Source organism: Nicotiana tabacum, chromosome 16 (genome assembly GCF_000715075.1).
Source record: "Nicotiana tabacum cultivar K326 chromosome 16, ASM71507v2, whole genome shotgun sequence".
Lineage (NCBI taxonomy): Eukaryota > Viridiplantae > Streptophyta > Magnoliopsida > Solanales > Solanaceae > Nicotiana > Nicotiana tabacum.
The window spans coordinates 97086880-97111452 of record NC_134095.1 but is presented as its reverse complement, the minus strand read 5'-3'; the positions used below and the strand labels follow the sequence as shown (position 1 = coordinate 97111452).

The window sequence follows — 24573 nt, the reverse complement described above, 5'->3', positions numbered from 1 at the left end:
AACCGCGTCATAGTCGTCGGTTCATCTAAAAGCTATTTTTTTACTATACACTTATGTCATATCTTTACGAAATCATGCATATTTATTACTGAAATCGCTTTGTTTAGCAAAATAATACGTATAGTATCACCAGCTCCAAAGCCGAGCAGGTCAAGCAAAGCCAGCAGGGATATGAACTAACCTCCCCCCTCTACAAAACTCACAATTTTTCTTTGGATGCAGGCACTTGGATTGCAAAATCATCAAACATACTATACACTCGTGGGACGAACACTGTTCAAGGAATATGACTTTCCAAACCATTGCACTCGCCAGCATTTGCTGTCCACTAGTGATGTCCCGTATGTCACAATGATCCCAGCAATCGCAATACTGCAATTTGCTATCAGCTAAGAAAGCTCTACTACCATTTGCCATTTTATTTCTTGCATAAGGCTACTATTCTGCCTTCCGAGACTAAACGCTGTCTCCATCTGCATTCCTGCATAAGGCTACCATTCTGCCTTCCGAGGTTAAGCTCTACCTCCATCTGCATTTGCATTGCATAAAGCTATTATTCTGCCTTCCAACTTGCATAAGGCTACCATTCTGCCTTTCGAGACTAAACGTTGTCTCCATCTGCATTCTTGCATAAGGCTACCATTCTGCCTTCCGGGGTTAAGCTCTACCTCCATCTGCATTTGCATTGCATAAGGCTACTATTCTGCCTTCCAACTTACATAAGGCTACCATTCTGCCTTCCGAAACTAAATGTTGTCTCCATCTGCACTCCTGCATAAGGCTACTGTTCTGCCTTCTGAGACTAAACGCTGTCTCCATCTGCATTCCTGCATAAGGCTACCATTCTGCCTTCCGAGGTTAAGCTCTACCTCCATCTGCATTTGCATTGCATAAAGCTATTATTCTGCCTTCCAACTTGCATAAGGCTACCATTCTGCCTTTCGAGACTAAACGTTGTCTCCATCTGCATTCTTGCATAAGGCTACCATTCTGCCTTCCGGGGTTAAGCTCTACCTCCATCTGCATTTGCATTGCATAAGGCTACTATTCTGCCTTCCAACTTACATAAGGCTACCATTATGCCTTCCGAAACTAAATATTGTCTCCATCTGCACTCTTGCATAAGGCTACCGTTCTGTCTTCTGAGACTAAATGCTGTCTCCATCTGCATTCTTGCATAAGGCTACCATTCTGCCTTCCGAGGTTAAGCTCTACCTCTCTCCGTATTTGCATTTTTTCATAAGGCTATCATTCTGCCTTCCGAGGCTATGCTCTGCCGCCAATTTTCTTCGAAGCTAAGCACTATCTCAAGCATTATTTATTTCGTTTCTCTTACGGGTTAAGATCTGCCCCTCAATTCGCAAGACTAAGCTCTATCTTGTCCGCATCATGCTACTACATCTCATAGGCTAAAAAGATCGCCTCATACTACATCTCATGGGCTGAAAGATCGCCAAATTATCCAAAGGCACCATCGTTCAGAGACACCATCTTCATAGCCTGAGAACACCATGTCATGACCTGAGGATCCTTTTCAATCTTTTACATATTATTATTCAAAGGCACCATAGTTCGGAGGCACCATCCTCATAGCCCGAGAGCATCATTTCATGGCCTGTGAATCCTTTATCATACGCTTTATAGCCCAGGACGTCATGGTCTAAGGACGTCATCCTAACTGTCCGAAGACAACATTCATGGTCCGATGGGAATTTGCATCATGTTTAGATTTATGCGCGATATATGCTTGTATTGTTTCTAATTGCAGGTAAACCAGCGAGCAACGGCCATCCCAGCAGGAGCGGCCCCACTCCAGTTCCCATAGCCATATCAAACCTTAACCATTCTCGTAAACCTTTCACCCACCCGGCCCTAGATATTGTGTTCGTTCTTGAAAAGTCTCCATCGGCATACTCCGTCGACGGATCCTGAACTACATATGGCCTGATTCTTGTAAAATCAGGGATATGTAGGCAGCTCAAAAGCTAGGATATGGCCCAAACCTCTTCAAACTGTTTTGCTCGATCAAAATTGTCCATCATATCTTTACCCGACAACTCTTTCATCCTTCCCGAGTAAAGAGAGGCAGTTGTTGATACTCAATTTTTCCCTATATATTTTCAATATGAAAAATACTTTCAAGATAGCATATATATGAATATGTAAGCATATCCAAGTGTTTTATTATTTTTCCATAATTTTTAAAGGTTTTCAAATCAATTTATTTCCCTCTTTTATCCATAAAAAACTCAATAATTATTTCCAAAATTATTATTTTGGTAATTCATTTGTTGGACTTTTATATTTATGCTAAAATATAGCTAAGGTAATTTTTTGCATATTTTACAGATTTATTTAGTATTTTAAAGCTAAATTGCATATAATTGCAATATTAGCCCTTTTAAGATTCAATTGTATTTTATATCCATAAAATTAAGTTCACTATTTTTAAATTGTTAATTACATATTAAAAATCATTTTACTACTTTCAATTTATTTTCAGAAATTAATTTACTATTTTTTTTATAATTTTAAAGGGGAACATTGGCTATTTAAATAATAGCCCAACTAAATTTCAATTTTAGCCTAAATTCGACCCTAAATTAAACCCTATTTCCCCGGCCCAAATTCATTTAAACTCGACCCCTAACCCAATTAAACGACCCAACCCGGATTCCCCTACCTACCCTTTTGAATTCAGGTCGTTGATCATTTAGATCAACGGCCACCATTCGCCCTTCCATAATTAAACCCAAAAGACCCCTAACCTACCTCATTCTTCACCAAACGCCGACCTTGAATCCCTCTTCTCTCAACTCTCTCTAAAGCCCTCAGGAACCCTACCCACCGCCATCTAATTTCACCATAATCTACCTCAACCCCTGCTTAATCTATGGCCTCTCGTGGCCATTGGAGATGTGTATCAGCCTTCTATGACTCTTGGGTATTTGTTTATGTGGTTTCATGTCCAGACCTCGAAGGGATCTGGTCCAGTCCTTGCTCGACTTCTATTCATGGCCTTTCTCCGGCTATCGATGACCTTTCTCCGGCCATTCATGGCCTTTCAAAGCAGATCCTTGACTCTCCTGGTTAGATCGGTGGCTTTCAAGGTATTTCTCACCTTTTTTAGGTTTTCTGAAACTCTAATCTTTAAGATCTTTCATTTTTTTAGATCTACCATAGATCCGTACTTGCTATGAATTTCTTAAGTGTTTTCTCGAAGGTTCTTCAACTTATTTTCAAAACGACTCTTCATTTTCCGACGATTAAGGTTTTCCCTTAAGTTTTTCAAAAAGATTTCTTCTCTGATTTTAATGTTGTTTGTGATTTTGCTATGTTTAAAACGACTTGTTCATGTTGTTCTTCTATCTATTTCAACATGCTGAAAACCCTAGTTCCCTCTTTGTCCTATCCGAGTTCTGAAATTGTTTCCTAAACGTATGCTTATTTTAAGTTCTTTATTTCGGACTCTCTTCTCCTTGTTTGACTTATCTGATTTGAGTTCTTTTCATCTCTCAAACTCGACTACCGTCGAAGCCCTAATTTCTTAAAAGGGATTTTTCTCACTTATTACTAGTGTGAGACCTTTACCTTTTTCTGACTCTCTTTACCTGTTACTATATTCTTCTTCACTGTTGATTCTATGTGACTACTTGACCTACTTGACTACCGTGCTTCAAATATTTTCCTTACTACTGAATCCTAGCTTATTTCTGTCACTACTGTATGTTTGTGTTATCTCTTTTGTCAATGTGTTTAGCCTTGCATGTCTGATGCTTCTGTTCACTCTATTTATATACTGAAGTTTCTTCCTTGTTTGATCTTGATCTTGTGACTGATTACAAAAGCTTTTCTTTTATGAACCCTAATTTCACTCGACTGTTTAAAATTAATTAATTTCTTTCCCTTTACTGTGATGTTTTACCTTACTGAATCTTTTCCCAAAATAAGCATATTTTGTACTTAGACTTGATTGTTTACTTCATGCTTTTACTGCCCCTTATATGGCAATAATCAATTTGTATCAAGCTGATTTCTTTCCTTAATTAATCACTGTTAGTATCTGTTAAGCAGTGATTCCTTAATTAAAGGGAATCACTTGTGTTAATTGATTCTGACTTGTGATTGTTTCCATGTTTGTGTTAAGACTTTACTTATTACCTTACCTTTCACTTGTTTTCAGAAGCTATAAATACCCTGCAATCTTTTTCTTTCAAACACACGAACAATTGAGTTCAAGAACACACACTTACACTCAAAACTTTCTCTCTTTTCTCTACTACTACTTGTGCTACTACTTTGTCTAGCCGGCTGAAAGCCAAAGCTAGACTGTGGAATCTTGCTTATTCCTTTCTTTCTGCGCTTTGCTTCTCTACTGGTATGTCCTAGTTAATCTTCAAGCATCAACAACAACATGTTTTTTTAGATGTTTCAGTTTTCCTTCACTCTTGTCTGCTTCTACTTATGTTTATGTAGTCAAGTTACATTACTAAGCATGTTGTAATCCGCTCCCTCCCCTTCTAAATTAATGTTTTCCCATATGTATGTACTCTGTCAGTCACTTGTTATGTGATTTGCTGACTTATGAATCCCAAACCCCCATATCCCCCTATGTGTTTATGTTCTCTAACTGGTTTGTGGGCATGCCAACATCATCTATTGATGTACATGACCAAACGTGACCCTTTCTGGGGTCATATGCTTCATGCAATATAATCCCAAAACCCCTGAACCCTTTGTGTAACTGTTGATTCTTTGTAGTTTGACTTTTATTACTACTGTTTTCAAATCACCCTTACCACTTACTATTCTCAACCCAGTTTTAAATAAATCTCTGTTTCTGCATTTTCACTATATTCTTAGAATATAGGTTCTGCCCCTCTTGTGTGAGCCTTGCCTTGGGACCCTTGAGCTCCCTCTGAACTTAGATACATAAGGGCTGACCCTTCCACACTGCACTCATCTCTATCTGGTTATGCAAACCTGGGTGTAAGCACTGCCCGGGGTTCCTTGAGACCCTTAGGGAATTTTGACACACCCACATCTGAGAAAGGCTTTGAAACAAGTGGCATTTGAGGTGGTTTACTCAGAGAGGAAGTCAGAATCAGGCTTCTTATGGTTGTAACTTCTTATTTTACACTTTTATGATGTAATTCAGTATTTGGTCTGTAATAATTTGTAACAAATATTGGGGTTGGCTAGTGAAAAGGGATGTGGTAATTATGCATGTTTTAGCTATTAGAAGGGTAGAGAACATGCCTATAGGATCTGTTCTATTTTAATTCAAGTTCTGCATGCTTTACATTCACGCAAATAGGGAGAGAACATGCCTATAGGATCTGCTATGTTTTAACTCAAGTTCTTCATGCTTTACTTTCACACAAATAGAGATCATGCCCATAGGATTAAAATTTATTTTAATAGAAATCATGCCTATAGGAATTTCTCTTTAATCAAATAAATTATGCCTACTTCACTGCATGTTCAAATAGATATCATGCCTATAGGACCAAAATCAGCTTTTAATACGTAGATACCATGTCTATAGGAATTAAAATCAGCTATAATAGAGATCATGCCTATAGGATCTAAATCAGTCTAGTTAAAATCATTTTGACTCATGCCTGTCTGAATCAGATTAAATAGTTCACTCTCTTCGTGTTAATTAATACGGTTTAGAAAGCATGCCTATAGGATCCAAATCGCCTTTTTAAAATTAACCACTGCTTTACTGCATTCCTAATCAATAATAGACATCATGCTTATAGTACATCGCCAATACACACTTAGGCAAGCCTTAGATAGTTATGATAAAACTGAACTCGCCTTTGCTTAATTAGCACTGCTACAACCAGCAGGCAGGCCTGATTCGGACTTCTTATCTGAATTATGTAATAAATTTGGGTTTGCTTCAACAATTAAAACACCCCCTGCCTTAGTACTTTAAATTCTGACCCTAATTGTATTTAAGTCATGCTATTTATGTGCATTGTCTGCGGAGGCATATATGAGCTTCTTATTTGTTTATATGTTTTCCCCTAATATGTAGTCCTACGTATTTTATATGTCGCCTTAGCCTTTTTACCTTTAAAACACAAGAGTCAACCTAAAATCCTCCCTCTTATAGGAATAGCAGTCCTAAATTCCTCCGGGATTGATAAGAATGGGACGGGTAATAGCATGTGATAGAGGTCGAGACCAATCCGCACTTTAATACCTTAACGGGGTGGGAACTTTAATACCTTAACGGGGTGGGAAGGGTAGATATGGATATGATGACCGGTGCACTAATACCACGTGTATCCCCTCTTCTGAGAAGTGTCATACCGGGTATCGCATTGATGTGATCTATATTATAAGTAAACCTAGGACCCCCCCTCCTTTTATATTCTCAAATATTTGTAGAACTATAACTCATTTTCAAAATTCGCCTTTTAATTGTTTTCAAACTCTTATGTGTTCAAACTTAAATCCCCTACTATTTGAGCCTATATTTGCCTGTCTGCTAATTGTACAAAATTCACAAGAACTGTTTGGCCGGGAACCACACTAGTGGATCCTGAGGGGTGCCTAACACCTTCCCCTTAGGATTCCACACTAGTGGATCCTGAGGGGTGCCTAACACCTTCTCCTTAGGATAATTTCAAGCCCTTACCCTATCTCTGGTTATGAAACAAACTTAGAAATGAACCCTATAGGTGTCTTAATGCACTTTAAATCATTAGGTGACGACTCTTCAAATGCAAACCCAGTTCCCAAAAGGAATGAGTTGTCCCACACCCAAAATGTCATAAACCCGATTTTCCGATGCAAAGAGGGAAAAAGGGGACGCGACACCCACACCTTGAAATTCGATAATTTTTACATCAATAGATTCCTCATTTCCCCACGAGTTCATACATATCAAAAGTTTTGAAATCCGACCTCAAATGGTCATTCAAATCCTCAAGCAATGGTCTAAGTTTCCAAGCCCTAGTTTTCCCAATTTTAGCCCTTAAATTCCATTAATCATCGCTCTAATCCGTAAAATAATAGCATAGGAACGAGTTTTAGGTCCAAATTCCTTACCTCAATGAAGTTCCCTTGAAATCCCTCTTTCAAATCGTCAAAAAAGCTCCAAAGCCGAGATAGAAATGGTGAAAATAGCTAAAAATCGCGAAGGGCACAATTTATACCTTATGCCCAGGAATTTTCGCATTTGCGGCCCTATTCACCGCTTTTGCGGTACCACATATGCGGCCAACTAACCGCTTCTGCGGTTCCTCACTTAACGGCCAAAACCGCTCATGCGATCAACATTCCGCACCTGCGCCTTCGTAGGTGCGGTCCATCAACCGCATCTGCGGTCCCTGCCTTCCCAGCCATTTCCGCTTCTGCGACCTCCCTTATTGCACCTGCGACATCGCACCTGCAGTCCCTAATTCACATGTGCGGAAATACCAGAAGCAGCAAATTCAGCAGCTGCAACAAAGTTTCAAACTCCCCGTCAACCATCCGAAATCACCCCGAGGCCCCCGGGACCTCAACCAAAGGCACCAACATATCCCAAAACCTTATTCAAACTTGTACCAATCTTCCAAACACCTCAAACAACATCAAATCAATCAAAACACATCGTATTCAAGCCTAAGTTTTCAAAATCTTCCGAATTCTGCTTTTGATCAAAAACCCAACCAAACCACTTCCGAATGACCTGAAATTTTTCACACACATCCCAAATGACACCAGCTTTCTAACTCTCTATGAGGAGTGAAAGCCACTTGACTGTAAGGAGAGGAGCTCCACCCCTACTTCAATTAAAGCTCGCCCCCCTTTTTCCCCTCTAAAGTCCCTCGCTCCACTCATTTTTTAACTTCTAATCAGACCTGGCTGAACTTTCCACTTAATAGATCAAAGGGTCGTTCATTAGCCCTACTAGTCAAATACAGGAAAAAGAGGGATGGATTTCGACCTTGCTTTTTTAGGTCTCAGGCTAGCTTTTGACTTATATGGCGCTTAGGCTTAGCTCATCAAACAAGTGCGCCAAAAGTGGGGGATGGTATCATATTCTCTTATAAGAGAGACACGCCTGCTTTTAGCTCGTAATTTCACTCTTGCTTTTGCCTTACCTTCTATTATATTAGTAAAGGGCGAATGGGGGGCGTGTGCAATAGTTTTCTTACTTTCTCTTGAAGCGAAACTACTGCAACTCTCGGAATTCCATTCTGACCCCTATATCAAAATCTCGCCTACCAACCGGAAATCGTCAAAATATCAACTTCGCCAATTCAAGCCTAAATCTACTCAGAACCTCAGAAACTCATTCTGATTACACTCCTAAGTCCCAAATCCCCCCGAAGATAACCGAACCATCGGAACTCATATCCGAGGCCTCTAACACATAAGTCAACATCCGGTTGATTTTCCAACTCAAACTTCCTCAAAAGGGACTAAGTGTCTCAAACCTTACCAAAATCATTTCGGATTCGATCCGACCAACCCGAGACCACATAACACGGATAAACAAAGCATATAGAAGTAGAAATGGGGGAAACGGAGCGGTAACTCATGAGACGACTGGCCGGGTCGTCACAGAGAACGACCTTAATTTGTGGCAATGGAGAGGTTAGAGTTACTGAAGGACTATGATATCACCATGTTATATTATCCAGGGAAGGCGAATGTGGTGGCATATCCCTTGCTTAGGAAGGCATAGAACATGGGCTGTTTGGCATATTTACCGACAGTGGAGAGGCCATTAGCCATGGATGTTCAGGTTTTGGCCAATCGGTTCGTGAGGTTGGATGTTTCAGAGCCTGGTAAGGTTCTTGCTTGTGTTTCGCACAATCATCGTTATTAGAGTGTATCAAGGCTTGTTTGTGTTGAAAGACAAGGTATAACAGGGTGGTGCCAAGGGGGTTAAGATTTGAGAAGATGGTGTTATGCAGCTTCAGGGCCATATTTGTGCTCCGAATGTTGATGGGTTGAGAGAGTTGTATCTTTAGGGAGGCTCACATATTACGGTATTCCATTCACCCACGTGTCACGAAGATGTATTGGTGGCGGAAGATGAATAAAGACATTGTTGGGCATGTCTCTTAGTGTTTAAATTGTCAACATGTGAAGTATGAGCATAAAAAATCAGGTGGGTTGACTCAGAAATTGGAGATATCGGAGTGGAAGTGAGAGAAGATCACCATAGACTTTGTGGTGGTCTTACCACGGACCTCGAGGAAATATGACGCTTTTTGGGTTAATGTGGACCGGTTGACTAAGTCAGCACACTTCATTCTTGTGATGACATCCTATCTTTAGAGAGGTTGGCTCAGATTTACATCCGAAAGATTATCTGCCTGCACAGTGTGCTTATTTCCTTCATTTATTATCGAGGCACGTAGTTCAATTCATATTTTTGGAGAACCGTGCAGTGGAAGTCAGGCATGCGGGTCGAGTTGAGTATCGAATTTCATCCTCAAACGGACGGACAGTCCGAGCGAATTATTCAGATTTTGGAGGACATGTTCCGAGCATGCTATATGGATTTCGGGGATTAGATGGACCAACTTTTACCTTTAGCGGAGTTTGCCTACAACAACAGCTATCAGTCGAGCATCCATATGGCTCTGTACGAGACCTTATATGGGAGGCCTTATTTATTTAATAGTTTATTTTAATTAATAATATATTTAAAAACACTTTATAAACTTTTAGTTTTAATATAATATAATATACTTTTACCCAAGTATATGCAAGGAATATTTTCATATACATACAAAATTAGGACAATATTTACACGCTTTAGCTAGGTTTTCTTATTTACAAAAGTAACTAGAGTTTTCTTACAATATATATATATTATACATATCCGGTCAAGCACATACAACTCACATACAATTATGTTAGTACAGAATTCTACTAAAACATACTACTCACAACTTGTATATAACTTTTTGTTATACAAATCCGGTCAAGCACATACAACTCACATGTAACTTACTTACAATTATGTTACTTTTATGTATTTTATATGTAGTTCGTACGTCCGATATATATAATTTTTATATCTTCCTCTTCGAGTTTTAGTCTGAAATTTCAAATAGAACTAACTCGAATCTTCGTCAAACTCCCTCAATATTGATATATAAACTCCAAAGGATATTACTAATCATTTGCAACAATCTCCAATCTAAAGAAATAATAATTTTGTAAAATTAAAATTTTGAATTCAAAGCTTGAAAGCTTTTTAATGACTGTCAACGAATTTATTAACGAAGTTTACGTACAGTCTAAGGTGTATAGATCTCTCTATTTAATAGCAATGGTAAGTTGTTAACTATTCCCTGCCGATTTCATCCTCTTGAACTTTTGCCGACAACACCCCAACTTCTGGAGCGCATCCAGTTCAGCATCTTGGACAATTAGTATTGTTATCTTTTGGAAGTAAACCTATTATGACAGATATTTTTACTTGAAATTTCGGTCCGTACTTTAAAATTAGATGATTCTTAAGGTTAGCGAGTCCAGGCATATGAAGTGTAACGTGAGTGGAAGAAAGAGAGAGATCACGAAGGAAGATCGGAATCTAATTTATTATTTTGTCTATAATTGATAAATATGTGTTTGTTAGGTAATTAAATGAAAACCTTACTAATAATGATAATATTTAGCTATAGGTAAAAAATTCTAAATGGGAAATGAGTTGTCCTCGGGTTCTATTCCCGCTAGAGTTAAAGGGTGTTAATAGTTTGGTTCAACCGACTATTTTATAAAATTTGTACCATATCAATTTTTTGATTATTTTATTATTTATAATATCGTCCCAATCATATTGGTTTTTTTCCGGTATTTCTTTAAATGTCATGTAAAATTCACTAGTAAAAGAAGAATGCAACAATATACATACTTTTATAGGACTTAGCAAAACTCTCTAAATAATTTTAGCGTTTAAATGATGATGAATTAAGAAAACATGAAAGATGTCTAGAGTATAGATCCATCAGCTATTCTACGATAACATAAAAGAAACTAAACAAAGACAAAAAAAAAAAAAATCACACGAGTAGAATGATATTAACCAAGCTGAGACTCAAGAATAAAATCTATAGAAGATTAAATATTAAAAAAGATAAATCTAAATAGCACGAAAGGAAATATATTCAATATATTGTAGTTTGCTACTCATAATCGCTAGAATACTTTGTGTCTTGCTAGTGAATATGCAGGAAATAATTTTGTTTCGGCAGGAGTAGCATAATAGGTTTGAGAATTAGAATTTTGATTTTAATTACTTGTTGGCTTGTAACCCTTTTTTATAATTCTAAGGCCGAAGGAAAAATTTAATGCTTTATTATTTTTAAACTTAATATATAAATATACTTTACATATGTAAATTTATTCGGTATGGTTCAATATTTTTTGGGTGTACTTTAATAAAATAAAAAAATTATTCTATTTATCGGTATGGTCCTAGAAACCTACGATTTTATTTTAAAAAACCTAAAAATCCATTTGGTGTCGTTTAGTAAGTTTTTAAATATTCATTGACCCTACGTAGACTAGAGTATTTTTTTTCCAATCCAGAGAATAGTCTCCTTAGGGTGATTTTAGGCGCCATTTCCTCTTCTCACCACTACTTCCTTCTGAAGAGAAACCCAAACAAAAATGGCGTCTTCCTCTTCCAAAACCCTAATGGATCTATTCAAGCAACCTGCAGCAAAGCGGCTAAAACGGGTCTCCTCGCCATCTTCCGCTGACAACTCCTTCTCATCTTCATTGTCGGGTGAAGACGGCGGCAACAAAGACCCCAAAAATACAATGCTCACGTCCGAGCAAAAGTCGAGAATGGAGTTCAATAAATCGCTTGCAAAGGCCAAAATGAACCTCAAACTATGCTCTGATAAAATCTCCAAGTTAAACGCAAATGGTCTGTTAAATATTGCTCCTTTCACTTTTCTTGAAAAATTATATTTGGTTCCATTAAGATTGTGTATTTACTAACTTGGTCCTTATTTTCACTTGAAAAAGCTTGTTCCACTTTCTATTTTGTGTTGTTTTTTCAGTTACTTGGTAGATTGTGATGCATTTTCAATGCCACGAAAGGTTTGAACGACCACATTTTAACTTCATCCACTATTTTACTCCTCTAGAAAAGCAATTTTCAAATAAGAATCTGACTTCTTTCTCAAGAAATATTGAATAGATTATATTTTCACGCTGCCTATTCTGGTTATAAATATTGAAGTGGGCAAGCAAACTGAGTGCGAAAGAGTAGCTGATTTAAAAGTTTTTGATGTTTGGACATATATTTGTGGTACATGTTCTTTTTTCTTTAATGTTTAGATGTTCATGTTGTTAGCAGAAAGAAAAACACATCATTGAATTGGATGAATTTCAAAATTACGACAGCAAACCAAGCCACAAGATAGTTTAGGCTCTTGTGCTGTAGCTTGACAAAAGAAAACATATTTTTTCTGCAGTATTTATTAACTACTTGTGAGATCAATGTACAAATTGAACATTTTCTTCTTATACTTGATATTTGATTTTTCTTGTGAAAGAGCAAAGTAGGCCTTCAGTATCAATAGTAAGATAGCTACTTGCAGACCAATTTGTTATATTCACTCTTTGTTTTAAGATGTCGCTCTATTTTCTGTTTCATATCCTTTGGTTAAACTGCTTATTCCTTGCTAGGCACTGAAAAGGCATCTCTTGTGTACCAACTGTTAGGTGATGGCGTAGGATATGTGAAGTTAGAGGAACTGTTGGTTGAGGAGACATGGTTGGAAGCACTGCCAGGGGAATTTCAGAAGCCCTATGCAAAACACTTGTGCAGATTTGTTGAAAAGGAAATTAGTGGTGGTGTCCCAATTTACCCCCCACAGCATCTGATTTTTAATGCTCTTAATACTACTTCATTCGACAGGGTAAAGGCTGTCATCATTGGACAGGTAGAGGTTCTAGTTTGAAGGTAGCATTCACATGTTACTAATAGTATGATCTCAAGGAATGACAACCTGTATAGACATTGGTTTGAATTGAATGCAAACTTTACAACCTTACCCAAAAAGAGACAGTAAACTATTACACAGCACAATGCACATGTGATAATTTGTTTTTAGTTTTTGAAATGCAACCATCTGAAATATCAAGATGTTATTAAGTTCCTCCATTTAATGCATTTGATCATTTAAAACACCAAAGTTCTCTTAACTAAAAATAAAATACAAAAGTTGCTTTGGTTCTCTTAGCAAATCTCCATTAGCGATTTGTTTTTTCATCTTCAAGAATTCGGTAATGAAGCTACACTGATATTTGGAGATATTTTAGCCTTCTAGAATCATTTTTCTAACTTACAGCAGCATGATCCTTTTTCAATGTGATTTCAGGATCCGTATCATGGGCCAGGTCAGGCAATGGGCCTCTCTTTCTCGGTGCCTAGAGGTGTGAAAGTCCCTTCAAGTCTGGTGAACATATATAAAGAACTTAAGCAAGATTTGGGTTGTTCAATACCACTCCATGGAAATTTGGAACAATGGGCTTTACAGGTGCTTCTGAACTTCTTGCTGGAACTTTTCATCTACTTTATGAGTATCATATTAATTTGGTTTTTTCTACTGTGCTTTACTTATCAGTTTGTTCGGTCAAAAGCAACGAGTTGTTACCAGTATGTTAAAAGGCGTTTTCTGGGCGAGCCCCGGGGCGAGGCAAACCAAAAATACCCCGAGGTGATTGTGGGGGGCGAAAGTCTCAAGAGGCGTACGCTTTGCAATTCGGGGCGTACGCCCTCGCGTTGAGGTGCGTTTTTGCATTGAGGCATAAGCCCAAGAGACTTTTTCAAATTAAAATAAAATTTGCTGAATAAATTCTTAATATAATACCCAAATTCTCAAAAGTCAGCTTGTAATTACTCAAAAGTTTTAAAAAGGAACTGAAACATTAAGTTTAAAAGTCAAGACCTTTTTTAAGTTGCCAGAAGCCCTAATTTATGGTTTTCCCAACTCTTTATCTTGTCCGCTAGTCTGCTACTATCTCCCAAAAGCAACAAACGGTCATTTTTTTTGCAAATACAAAGAAAACTCCGTTCTCCTCCATAGCAACAAGTTCAAAGTCCAAATTGCATATTAGTCATCCTTTTTGTTCCTCCATGTAGAAAACTTTATTCTTGTCAACTCAAATTACTTGTGCTTGTAAGTAGAATATAATGGATTATTTTGACTAGTTTTTTGTGGGGATGGTGCACCTCTATATATATTTTTCACTTATTTATTGCTTTCTTCAATTTTTATGCAATTTTACCTATTTAAAAACATTTATTGTCATTATATTATTTTATGAAATATTAAAAATTAAATGTTCATGGGGCTTACGCCTCGTGCCTCGGGGCTTACGCCTCACTGAGGCATATGTAGAACGCCTCGCCTTACGCCCACGCCTTTTAAAACACTGGTTGTTACCTTGACAGTTTTCACTATTAGTCCTTTGACATATTTTATACATGGTGTGATATTTGAAGCAACAACAACATACACAGTGTAATCTCAGAGTGGGGTCTCGGGAGGGTAGTGTGTAGAGGTAGAGAGGCAGGTGATAATTTATGAACCATGGTCATAATTCTACCACTATCCACTTCTGATCTCTTTCACTTTAACTCATGGAAATTTATCGTTGATATTTAAGCAAAAAAGTGACAGCATGATATTTACTCTGTTTTGTTTACTGAACCTAATATTGCCACTGATAAATGAGATCGTTACAATTCCTGGTTATTAACTGTGTAACAGTCTGCAAATGGTTTCAACTTTAACTTTCAAGATAAACTTATCAAAGATCCTCAATTTGTTCTGTATCAAGACCTCATCGTTTTTTAAGAGTTGGGGCCAACTATCGAGTACATGGTGATACTATCGTTTCTTTACATGATAGTGCTATAGTGGTGGTTCTTATCTCTAAGTTGATATTTATGTAAGCTTATTTGATAGAAATGACAATAAGTAGTTTAAAATTTGAAACTTGTGAGTTTTGGTAAACCAAGACAATACAGTACATGGTACACCCTGGGTTTACAAAGACTGGTGGCATATTCAGTGCTAAACTGTCACACAAAGCCGTATATCGTAGAAATCCTCAACTTACACCACTCCCGCGTAGCTCTGGTATTAGGAAGAGATGTTCCGGCTTACTTGCATACTTGAAAGCATGCTTGCTTCTTGTTAAGGTACCAAGATTTCTATTTAGAGCATACTTAGCCTAGATTAGTACTTAATTTAAGCAGGAAATTTGAGTTGTTCATGATTCATTATTAAATTTCTGTAAAATTAAACTGATGCTTCCTGCCTGTTTATTCTTCTCAGCAGCAATAAATTTATAAACCACTTTCATAGCCTTTTATGGCCCAAAAAATAAAAAACTGATGTCATAGCCTTCCATTTTTTTCTTCCTTTAAGTAATTCTCTGACATACACCATTTTGCTTTATAGGGTGTTCTGCTTCTTAATGCTGTTCTTACAGGTAAAACTTCCACCTCTTCAATGGTTTTATATATTGGTCCGCACGCATTCCTTTTGGATTTTTTTCTTCTCATTGCTTTTTGAGACTATATTTTATAACTATTGCCTATTGCCACAAATGTACTTGAGAAGATTAATTTCAAATGAAGTAAAAAAAAGATTAACTGAAGTAATATCTCTGTATTTCTCTCTGTCTCTTCCTCTCTAAATAAATCAGTTAGGGGTGATTATAAGATCTGAGAATTTGATTTGGGGAAAAAATAAGAAAGTCATCGTCAAGTAGGTAGAAGAGTGATTCAGAACTACTTTCAGCATAAATTTAGATGTTTGTACTAGGTTGAAACTTGAAACATCTGTGCCTACCGTATCAAATTCGCTGTATTTTGTAATCGTATTGTTAGACTATCTGTCATATTTCAGGCTTTATTTATGCTCAATTTTATTTCCTTCTTTTTAGATTGCATGCACATGACTGAAACATAAAGATTTACAGACGTGAAGCCTATGATAAAGAATTTGCATTATATTGTCATGAATTGCTTTCTGTCTTGTCCCATGATGCGTTGGCGGTGCTCCATAATACTGTTGGAAGTCCTTCAATTCCTTGTACTATGGGGCGCCTTGGTCTTAGCTGCACTAACTTACAAGCACTCTTGTGCCATCGGCCCACCTATTAGTGGCCGCCCATGTGCATGCCACAAACAAGCCTGTCGTACGCCTTCAACAACCAACTATCAATATTTAACGCCAGGACATGCCACAAGCAAGAGAACAAAAAGCAACGGGGCCTTGCTTCGCTTAAAGCGTGAAGTGTGAATGAAGCGCTCCGCAATTTTAAAGAAAAAAGAACAAAATAAACCTTGCACATGGACGATATATATAAGCAAATGTTTAATTAAAAGACTAAATAATAGACAACACAAAATCCTACAAAGGACAAACAAAATCAAAACTAAAGTATAAAATGGATCATCATCTTATTTTTTTTACAAGATTGTCAAAATCTCTAAGTCCATATCATCATTATATTGCTCATCATCTTCTTCGTTTTCATCTTCATTTTCATCAATTAGGGATAGACTTGTAGCTACATCTTTTCCCCTCCTATTTAAGCTTGAAGTACTACCCTTAAACCATAAATGTTCTCCTTCGCTTGCCTCTGCAACATCACCCCAAGTGAAGTTAGAATCTCCGTCAAATACTTCTTCATGATTTTCAGAGACTCCTGTTAGCTCTTCATTAGTCTTATTAGTATTATCCAAACACATTGGATTTATTTTTTGCAAGCGTTGTAACAAACGCCTCAATATTCTATTGTATTTAGTGAACACTAGATCATGAGATTCTTTAGGGTTAGTCTAGTTCTCTTCGTAGTATGAATCTACGAATAAGTTATGACAAATAATTAGTAAGAGTTAGGACAATTGAGATACAATTTAGTTATTCAATATACTCAATCGTTCTTCGTACATATTCAAACATGCTCTAATTCCTTTCACATCCAGATGAGCTACAAGTTAGACCTAAAACTTTGACAACAAACTTTTTTAACTCTGGAGTGGGAGAACCATATTGCTTTCATAGTTCAACTGTCGAAGTAGAACAAATATTCAAAAGTTAATATAAAGAAATAACTTAAAATTTAAAGCTATAAAGAAACATAGAAGCACTCACTCACTTGGTGACCTCTTCTTTCTTTGTCTAACAACCATTAGATATCCAAAAAGTCCCTTAACATTCTTGTAAGTACTAATCTGCTCCGTTATCTTATGTTGCTCATATTCATCAAGACCAACTTACCAACAAAGTCGTAGAATCACTTTCACACTTCTGCATTTAGTAAATCCTTCTCACAGTTGTCATAAAAGAGTCTCGGGTTCTAAACATACCCAGCTGCATGCATAGGTCGATAAAGTTGCCCCGACACCTTATATCAATGATCTTAAAGACTTTTATATTTCTTTTCATCACTAAATGACGCTTGAATAACCTCCTTAGCCCTGTCCATAACTTCATAAAGGTAGCTCATTGATGATTTTTGCTCCTATCCACCAATCATAGTACTTTAAACAAAGGACCACCAATTTTTAAGCATGAATAATATTATTCCAAAAGGTAGGAGAAACAATAATGTTTCCAGCTTTCTTTCCAAATGCACTAGTTGTGTATTTTGATGAAGCGAACGACCTTCTCATAATGTTCTTTTGCAAGTGCATTCTACGGAAGATTAAGAAAGCTATAGCAAAACTTATCTTGGTAGGTATCAAACTTCTTTGTTGCGTGAATCTCCTCATTATATTCAATAAAAGCCTTTGACTAATATAAGAATGCACCCTAACAACCTGAACAAAAATTGTAATGGAGGGTCTTTCCTTGAAAATATCACGGGATATCAAACTATACAATGCGTTGCATACGGAGTCCACTAAAGGTGCGGGTACACCCTTTTCAACTATTACCCGCTTTAATATTTTCACTAGCATCATTCATAACAACTTGAACAACCTTAGTTGGTTCAATGTTCTCTATAATATTCCTAAACAAGGAGAATATTTTGATGGAATTAGTAGAAGAGTCGCTAGCATCAATGGATTCAAGAAACAAACTTACTTTTGGAGAATAAATTGATGAAATTAGAGGTCCTTATCTAATTAAAGAGGTGGAAGAGACAAAAACATTGTGGAGGATCATAAAGGAGAATGGAACAAGTATGGATGTTCCATTATGATGTATAAATGGACAACAAGAAATGGAAAAATGATCATCAATGTGTTGATGAATTCTCTGAAGGAAGCTTGTTTCTTGAATCCGTTCATACTAGTGATTCATCTACTGATTCCATCAAAATGTTCTCCTTGTTTGAGAACATTATAGAAAAAATTAGAGCAGATAAGGTTGTTCAAGTTGTTATGGACACTGTTAGTGAAAATATTAAAGCGAGTGATGAGTTGTAGGGAGTGTATCCGCACCTTGGACTCCATGTGCAGCGCATGGTATAAATTTGAGACATTTTCAAAGAAAGACCCTTCACTACAATTTTTGCTTAGGCAGTTACAATGCATTCTTAAGTTAGTAAACTTTTATTATTAAATATGATGAGGAGATTCACACAACAAAGAAGTTTCGTGATACCTGCCAAGACAAGATTTGCTACTGCTTTTTTGACCTTGCATATGATGCCCTTGCAAAAGAACAATTTGATAAGGTTGTTCACTTCATAAGAATACACCACTAGTAAATATGGAAAGAAACTGCAAACATTATTGTTTTTCCTAACTTTTGGAATAATGTTGTTCATGCTTTGAAAGTCGATGGTCCTTTGATTAAAGTACTTCGTTTGGTGGATGGGGAGCAAAAACCACGAATTGTCTACCTTTATGAAGCTATCTATAGGCTAAGGAGGCTATTCTAGCATCATTTAATGACGAGAAAAAATATAAAAAAGTCTTTGAGACCATCGATAAAAGGTGGTCTGATCAACTTCATCGACCTTTGCATGCAGTTGGGTATGTGTTAAAGCCGGAACATCTTTTATGATGTGAGAAGGATTTACTAGATGTATAAGTGTGAAAGGGATTCTATAATTGTAGTTGGTCGCTAATGAAAATGAACAACATAAGATAATTAAGTTAACTAGTAGTAGACTAACCCTAAAGTGTCTCAATGATCTAGTGTTCATTAAACACAATAGAAAATTGAGGCATTTGTACGATGCTCGCAATGTAATTGATCCAATTTGTTTGGACAATATTGATGAGGTTAATGAATGACTAATTGGAGTCTCAAAAAATCATAAAGAAGTATTTGATGGAGATTCTAATTTCACTTGGGGTGATGTTGCGGAGGCAAGTGGAGGTGAGGAGAACATTATGGTTTAAGGGAGAGTACTTCAAGCTTACGTAGGAGGGAAAATGAAGTAGCTACAAGTCTATCCCATAGTTGGTGAAGATGATGAGCAATACAATGATGATGATGGAATTAGAGATTTTGACAATCTTGTAGAATTTTATGTTGATCCATTTGTCCTTTAGTTTTGATTTTGCTTGTCCTATGGAGGATTTTGCCCAATCTACTTTGTAGTTTTTGAATTGAACATTTGCTTATTTATATTGTCTCTTTGCGAGGTTTATTTTGGTCTTTTAAAAAAAATTGTGCTTCACTTAAATGAAGCGAGGGCTTCACTTCACGCTTTAAGCGAAGCAAGGCCTTGTCACTTTTTTGCGCTTCAAAATCACTAGTAATGAGATAGGTTTCTATTTGTACATTTATACAGATGCTGGACATTATATGGACAGATCACTTACACCAGAGTTTGCTGTTCCACAAAAAAAAAAGAAGGAAAATCTTGCATCATAGTTTGATTCCAATCCAAATTTTCAACATTTTACATAGATAATATTTGTCTCCTTTGTTTTCCAATCTAATGTGGTTGTTATATCTACCTTAATTCACAAGTTAATGCTGTCAGCTACATTTTGATATTTTTAAAAATTAAGATTTCTGACACGTATTTCGGAAAGGAGAACTCCCTTTTTTCTCCCTTCATTCTCCTTCTCATTTGCTCTTGAATGCTTTATCATAATTATTATTTCTTTTGATCGGTATAGTTATTAATGCTTCTTTTCCATGGCTCCTCATTGTTGTTTCTGGCTGTTTTTTTTCATTACTGTTGTGCTTATGTTTCACCGAGCCGAGGGTCTATGGAAACAACCTCTCTATCTCAACGAGTAGGGGTAAGGTCCGCCTTACACACTATTCTCCCCAGACCCCACTATGTGAGATTGCACTAGGTATTTTGTTGTTGTTGTTTGTTGGTAAAGAGTAGCATTTTATATATTCTAAAACCAGCAAGAAGTTGCTGGATTTATGCTTTATCACGTTATTTGCTTTTCTTTTTAAGTGGAAGAGAAGTAGTGATACTGCTTCTTGTCTTCTACTAATCACTAGCATTTTGAGCCTTTTCTTTTTCCTGATATACTTTCAGTTAGGCATCACCAGGCAAATTCTCATGCAAATAAAGGCTGGGAGCAATTTACAGATGCTGTCATCAAAACAATTTCTCAAAAGAAAGAAGGAGTTGTTTTCATTCTGTGGGGAAACTATGCCCAAGCAAAAGTCAGGTAGTTCATCACAAGCCTGCTAATACTCTATTATGTATGTTAAAAATCTGATCGATAATCCCTACTTTATAATAGTTAGTCTCAAGATGACTTAGTTGTATTATGGGCATCACTTGTAGTCTTTGCCTTTGATGGAACTATATCTGCAACTTTAGATGTTCAGTGTGTTCAGTACAAGGATAGGGAAATGATCTGTAAACATTTTTGAATGTCTAATAGTAGACTTCAGGTTAAATTTTAGAATTTCCTGTGAATAAATCTCTTTGCTTTGCTTCCATCTTCAGCTTCTTGCTGGTACTTGAGGAGAGCCATTTGATTTAACCATTAGCATCTAGTTTAACTAAATATTATGTGCATTGATTCTTAACTGGTGGACCTTGAAGAGAAGTAGAAGTAGAGCATGTATTTATCATTTGCTTTCAGAAGTTTTATGACTGAAATTCTTCACTCAAGCTTAGATCTCCAAATCTTAAAATTACCCCCTGCCAAGGATTTTGTTTATAAGTTTTCCGTTAATTCTTCAGTATCATCAGAGTGGTTGCACCTTGGGTCAAACGTGTTATATATCCCTAAAGTGATGGCATCTTGAATATTTCACTGAATATTCTTCTTCTCACCAGTCTTACTCAAATTCGCAGTTTTAGATTAAATGTAGAATGCCATCATCCAAATCAGTGCTCTTATTGAAGGGTGCATGAGGAACTCTATAGAGAAGGTGCACCAGAATATCATCCGAACTGGTGCTCTTTTTGTTCAGGTCATACTTTTTGAAGAGAAAAACATATTGCACTTGTATAGTTTCTTCTAACCTGCTCGAAATTTCAGAAAAAATAGCTGGTCATTCTTATCCCCCAAACCCCACTTGTGGGTTACACTGAGCTTGTTGTTGTAGTTCATATTCTTCTTGAGTTGGAACAATTTTGTTATGTTATGTTTTTTCTTTTTTAAGAGAAACGGTTACACCATCAACACCGGATTAGTAGACCTATTTCACTCCCTATAATCCTTTCTGATTTTTCCTTTCCTTGTCTTAGAAATAACATGCTGCAGATTACCTGCAGCTAGTTGAGGTGACACCCCATTGAGTTATACCTGGTACAACTTTAGATGTTAGGTATTGATTTTCCATTTTTATTCTGAAAAGGTTAAAGTTTATGATTCAGGTAATTGATTTGGATGCTTAATGAAGATTTCTCAAAATGTCTTTTAGTTTCTATCAAAAGCTCAAATTTAAATTTAGAAGCACTGGAATGGAATTGGGCTGTTCGTTTCTACTTTCTTGAAATTGATTGGAAATTCTGCTGATGAGGTTCAAATGGGAAGTCACAAACCATTCCTTTTCCCTCCTAATTAATCATTTTCAAACCTTTTTACAGGTTAGTTGATGAAACAAGGCATCATGTTCTCAAATCAGCACACCCTTCTGGTTTGTCTGCAAACAGAGGCTTCTTTGGATGTCGGTGTGTTTCCTTGACAATAGAAACTCATTCCAACAGAAATCTCTAAGCATTTCATGCTTTTTGTAAATCCGAGTGCTGTAATCATGTTATATCGGTTTACTTGTTACTGTTGCATTAAATATTTACTTTCTAAACATTCCTCATTATGTAATAAAAAATATGCTCATGGAAGGGGGAGGGACGACAACATGAATGATGCATAAGAGCAACCAATCTGCCTTTTTATTTGTTTCAAGAGCCTGGTTTCCTCTGAAATCACAACTTCTTTTCTCTCCCACCCACAAAAAAGACAGGGAATTTATATCACGGCGATCAGTCAAAAAATAGGTTATTTTCTTCGTCATCCATGATTTCCTTCTCCTGTCTCCGCTCCTTCTGATTTATTCTTTATTTGTTGTGTAAGAAAAAAGAAAAAATTATGGATCAGCTTATCGTCAGAATCTTCCTCTGTAAAATGATATGATATTTTTTGCTCTTGTTTGCATGGGGCAGGCAGCTCACATGATGCCCAGAAATAGTAATGTGATTGGATGAATTTCTTTTGCTAGAGTGCAGTTGCATATGGTGTCACAGTGGCCAATATCCAGCCATTTACTCATTACTTGGGGAGATGCCATCTTCTAACATGAGATTTCTGCGGTTTTTCTGTAATGACATGCTTTAACGTTCCCAAGCGTGCCTTAGTTTTCTTTAATTGTTGACTGATACGTTGTGGTAACTAGAGTATGAATAAGGTCCTTTACAATCTCCCCCCCCCCCCCCCTTTTTTTTCCTTTTCAGCTGTTCATTTCGCAGATATGAAATATATCCAGATGTGCCTTGGAGCCTGGAGATGGTCTTGATGTGGCATGTTTAGTTCTCTGCTTACATTATGAAGTTTCGTGCTTAAATTGACTAGAAGCTAATATCAAAACTGTTTTTCATGCCTCCTATGGTAATTACTTCTGCAGGCATTTTTCACAGACAAACCAACTTTTGGAGAAGATGGGAATACCTCCCATTGAATGGCAACTATAAGCTGCTATGCAAACATCTCTTTCGGAATGCTACTGCCGCAAGAGTTTGCCACTAAGAAGTGATTCTTCTAGGTATGTATTAGTCATTGCTTGACCAGAACCGCTAAGAATAATTATTGTATGATATCCTCATGTATATAGTAGCTATGTCTGGTAACTTTGTTTGCGATCCACCTTTTGCCGTTTTTTTTGTTGGGTTTTTGTGTGTGTGTGTAGGGTGGGGATAAAGTAGCTAACTTCTTTCGTAATCGGCTTTCATTTAGTGCATGCTTTTGGTTGGCAACTGTTCAGCAATCTATTCGGAGAATGATGATCTTGTGTCTTTTCCTGAAAAATTATCCTGTGAAGTGGAATAACGATTTTGCAATACTTCCATGATGTATCTAATAACATGGGGAATGACTGTTGAAGATGTTTTGGAGGTAGGGTTGCTTCCATTTTTGTGAAGGTTGATCCTTAAGTTGAACAAATTATGCTTTATTGATTATGCTCTGTGTGGTTTACACTGATCTACACGAGTCATTTTCAGCATACGTTCAACACTGAGATCAAGGAAAATAGCGTGGATGTTCAGAATTTTGTTCTTAGATATAGTGATGAAATCTTTTTGAGGTTTCTGGACATACATTGATGAAAGTTTTCAAAGGTCTCTTTCTATTGTATCTGCTGCCTTATTAGGCTACTAAAATTGCTGACTAGCACGCATAATTCATTGCTGCAGGAAGCCTATCTTGGAACGTTCTTGCAGTAAATGGAAATTCGGATATGGTTTTGCTGCTTCTTCCTATTTTTCCATTCTCCTGTCAAGGTTTTTAATTTGGTTCCTGATATTTTGTTATACTATGTCGGCAGCATGTATATATACAACTGCTTTCTTGTTATCAAGACGATATACTTATAGTTGTTAAAAGGTTAACTAAATTGTGTTTTCTCATTCTATCGTATTAATTAATTTGATTTTGACTGTAATGGATCCACTTATTCTCCTTTTCAACACCTTGATCCTTGTAATTCGTAAAATCGAAAGAGCTTAAATGTACAATTTATCACTTTGAACCTTTTGTTTTTTGTTTACATTTATATTGTATCTGCATGTGCAAACAAATAGAGCAGAGCCTTTAAGAGCACGCAGCCGGCTCAATGGCATATGGTACAACATGCTTGAGTGCCTTTTACCTTTTTTGCTGTTAATATGTTGACGTCTTCATTTTCTCGCTTAAAAAAAGTATTACTTTATTTGCACACAATGTTTACTAATTTACCTTGGTTAAGCAATAAATTACACTGAGAATGAGTATAATTACCCAAGGTTTGGTGATAATAATGTGTAAAGACATGTATCATATTGGATTGATTTAAACATTAGGTGCAGATAAATATTTATTACTAATTTTTTTCTCTTTTGGGTAAGCGTTTTGAAATTTCTTTAAACATTTGCATCAAGGTGCTAGAGTACTCCAAAGGCTTAAATATAGTCAATTAAGGTAGTAAA

General features: G+C 36.7%; 1 protein-coding gene across 5 annotated transcripts; it reads left to right on the top strand.

Annotated features, from left to right (window-relative positions):
• The first annotated feature begins 11548 nt into the window (after window positions 1-11548).
• LOC107779662 (uracil-DNA glycosylase, mitochondrial-like) lies at window positions 11549-24002 on the top strand. 5 transcript variants are annotated; one of them, XM_016600130.2, is made up of 9 exons: window positions 11549-11902; window positions 12670-12926; window positions 13365-13523; window positions 15456-15486; window positions 20470-20605; window positions 21982-22065; window positions 23016-23153; window positions 23345-23503; window positions 23611-23727. In XM_016600130.2, the coding sequence occupies exons 1-7, from the start codon at window positions 11641-11643 to the stop codon at window positions 23080-23082; spliced, it is 996 nt and encodes a 331-aa protein (XP_016455616.1). In that variant the 5' UTR covers window positions 11549-11640; the 3' UTR covers window positions 23083-23153; window positions 23345-23503; window positions 23611-23727. The 5 variants fall into 5 exon arrangements, with proteins under 5 accessions (XP_016455616.1, XP_016455617.1, XP_016455614.1 ...); XM_016600131.2 differs by lacking the exons at window positions 23345-23503; window positions 23611-23727 and adding an exon at window positions 23803-24002 and having other exon boundaries at window positions 12706-12926; XM_016600128.2 differs by lacking the exons at window positions 23345-23503; window positions 23611-23727 and adding an exon at window positions 23803-24002.
• The last annotated feature ends 571 nt before the right edge of the window (window positions 24003-24573 follow it).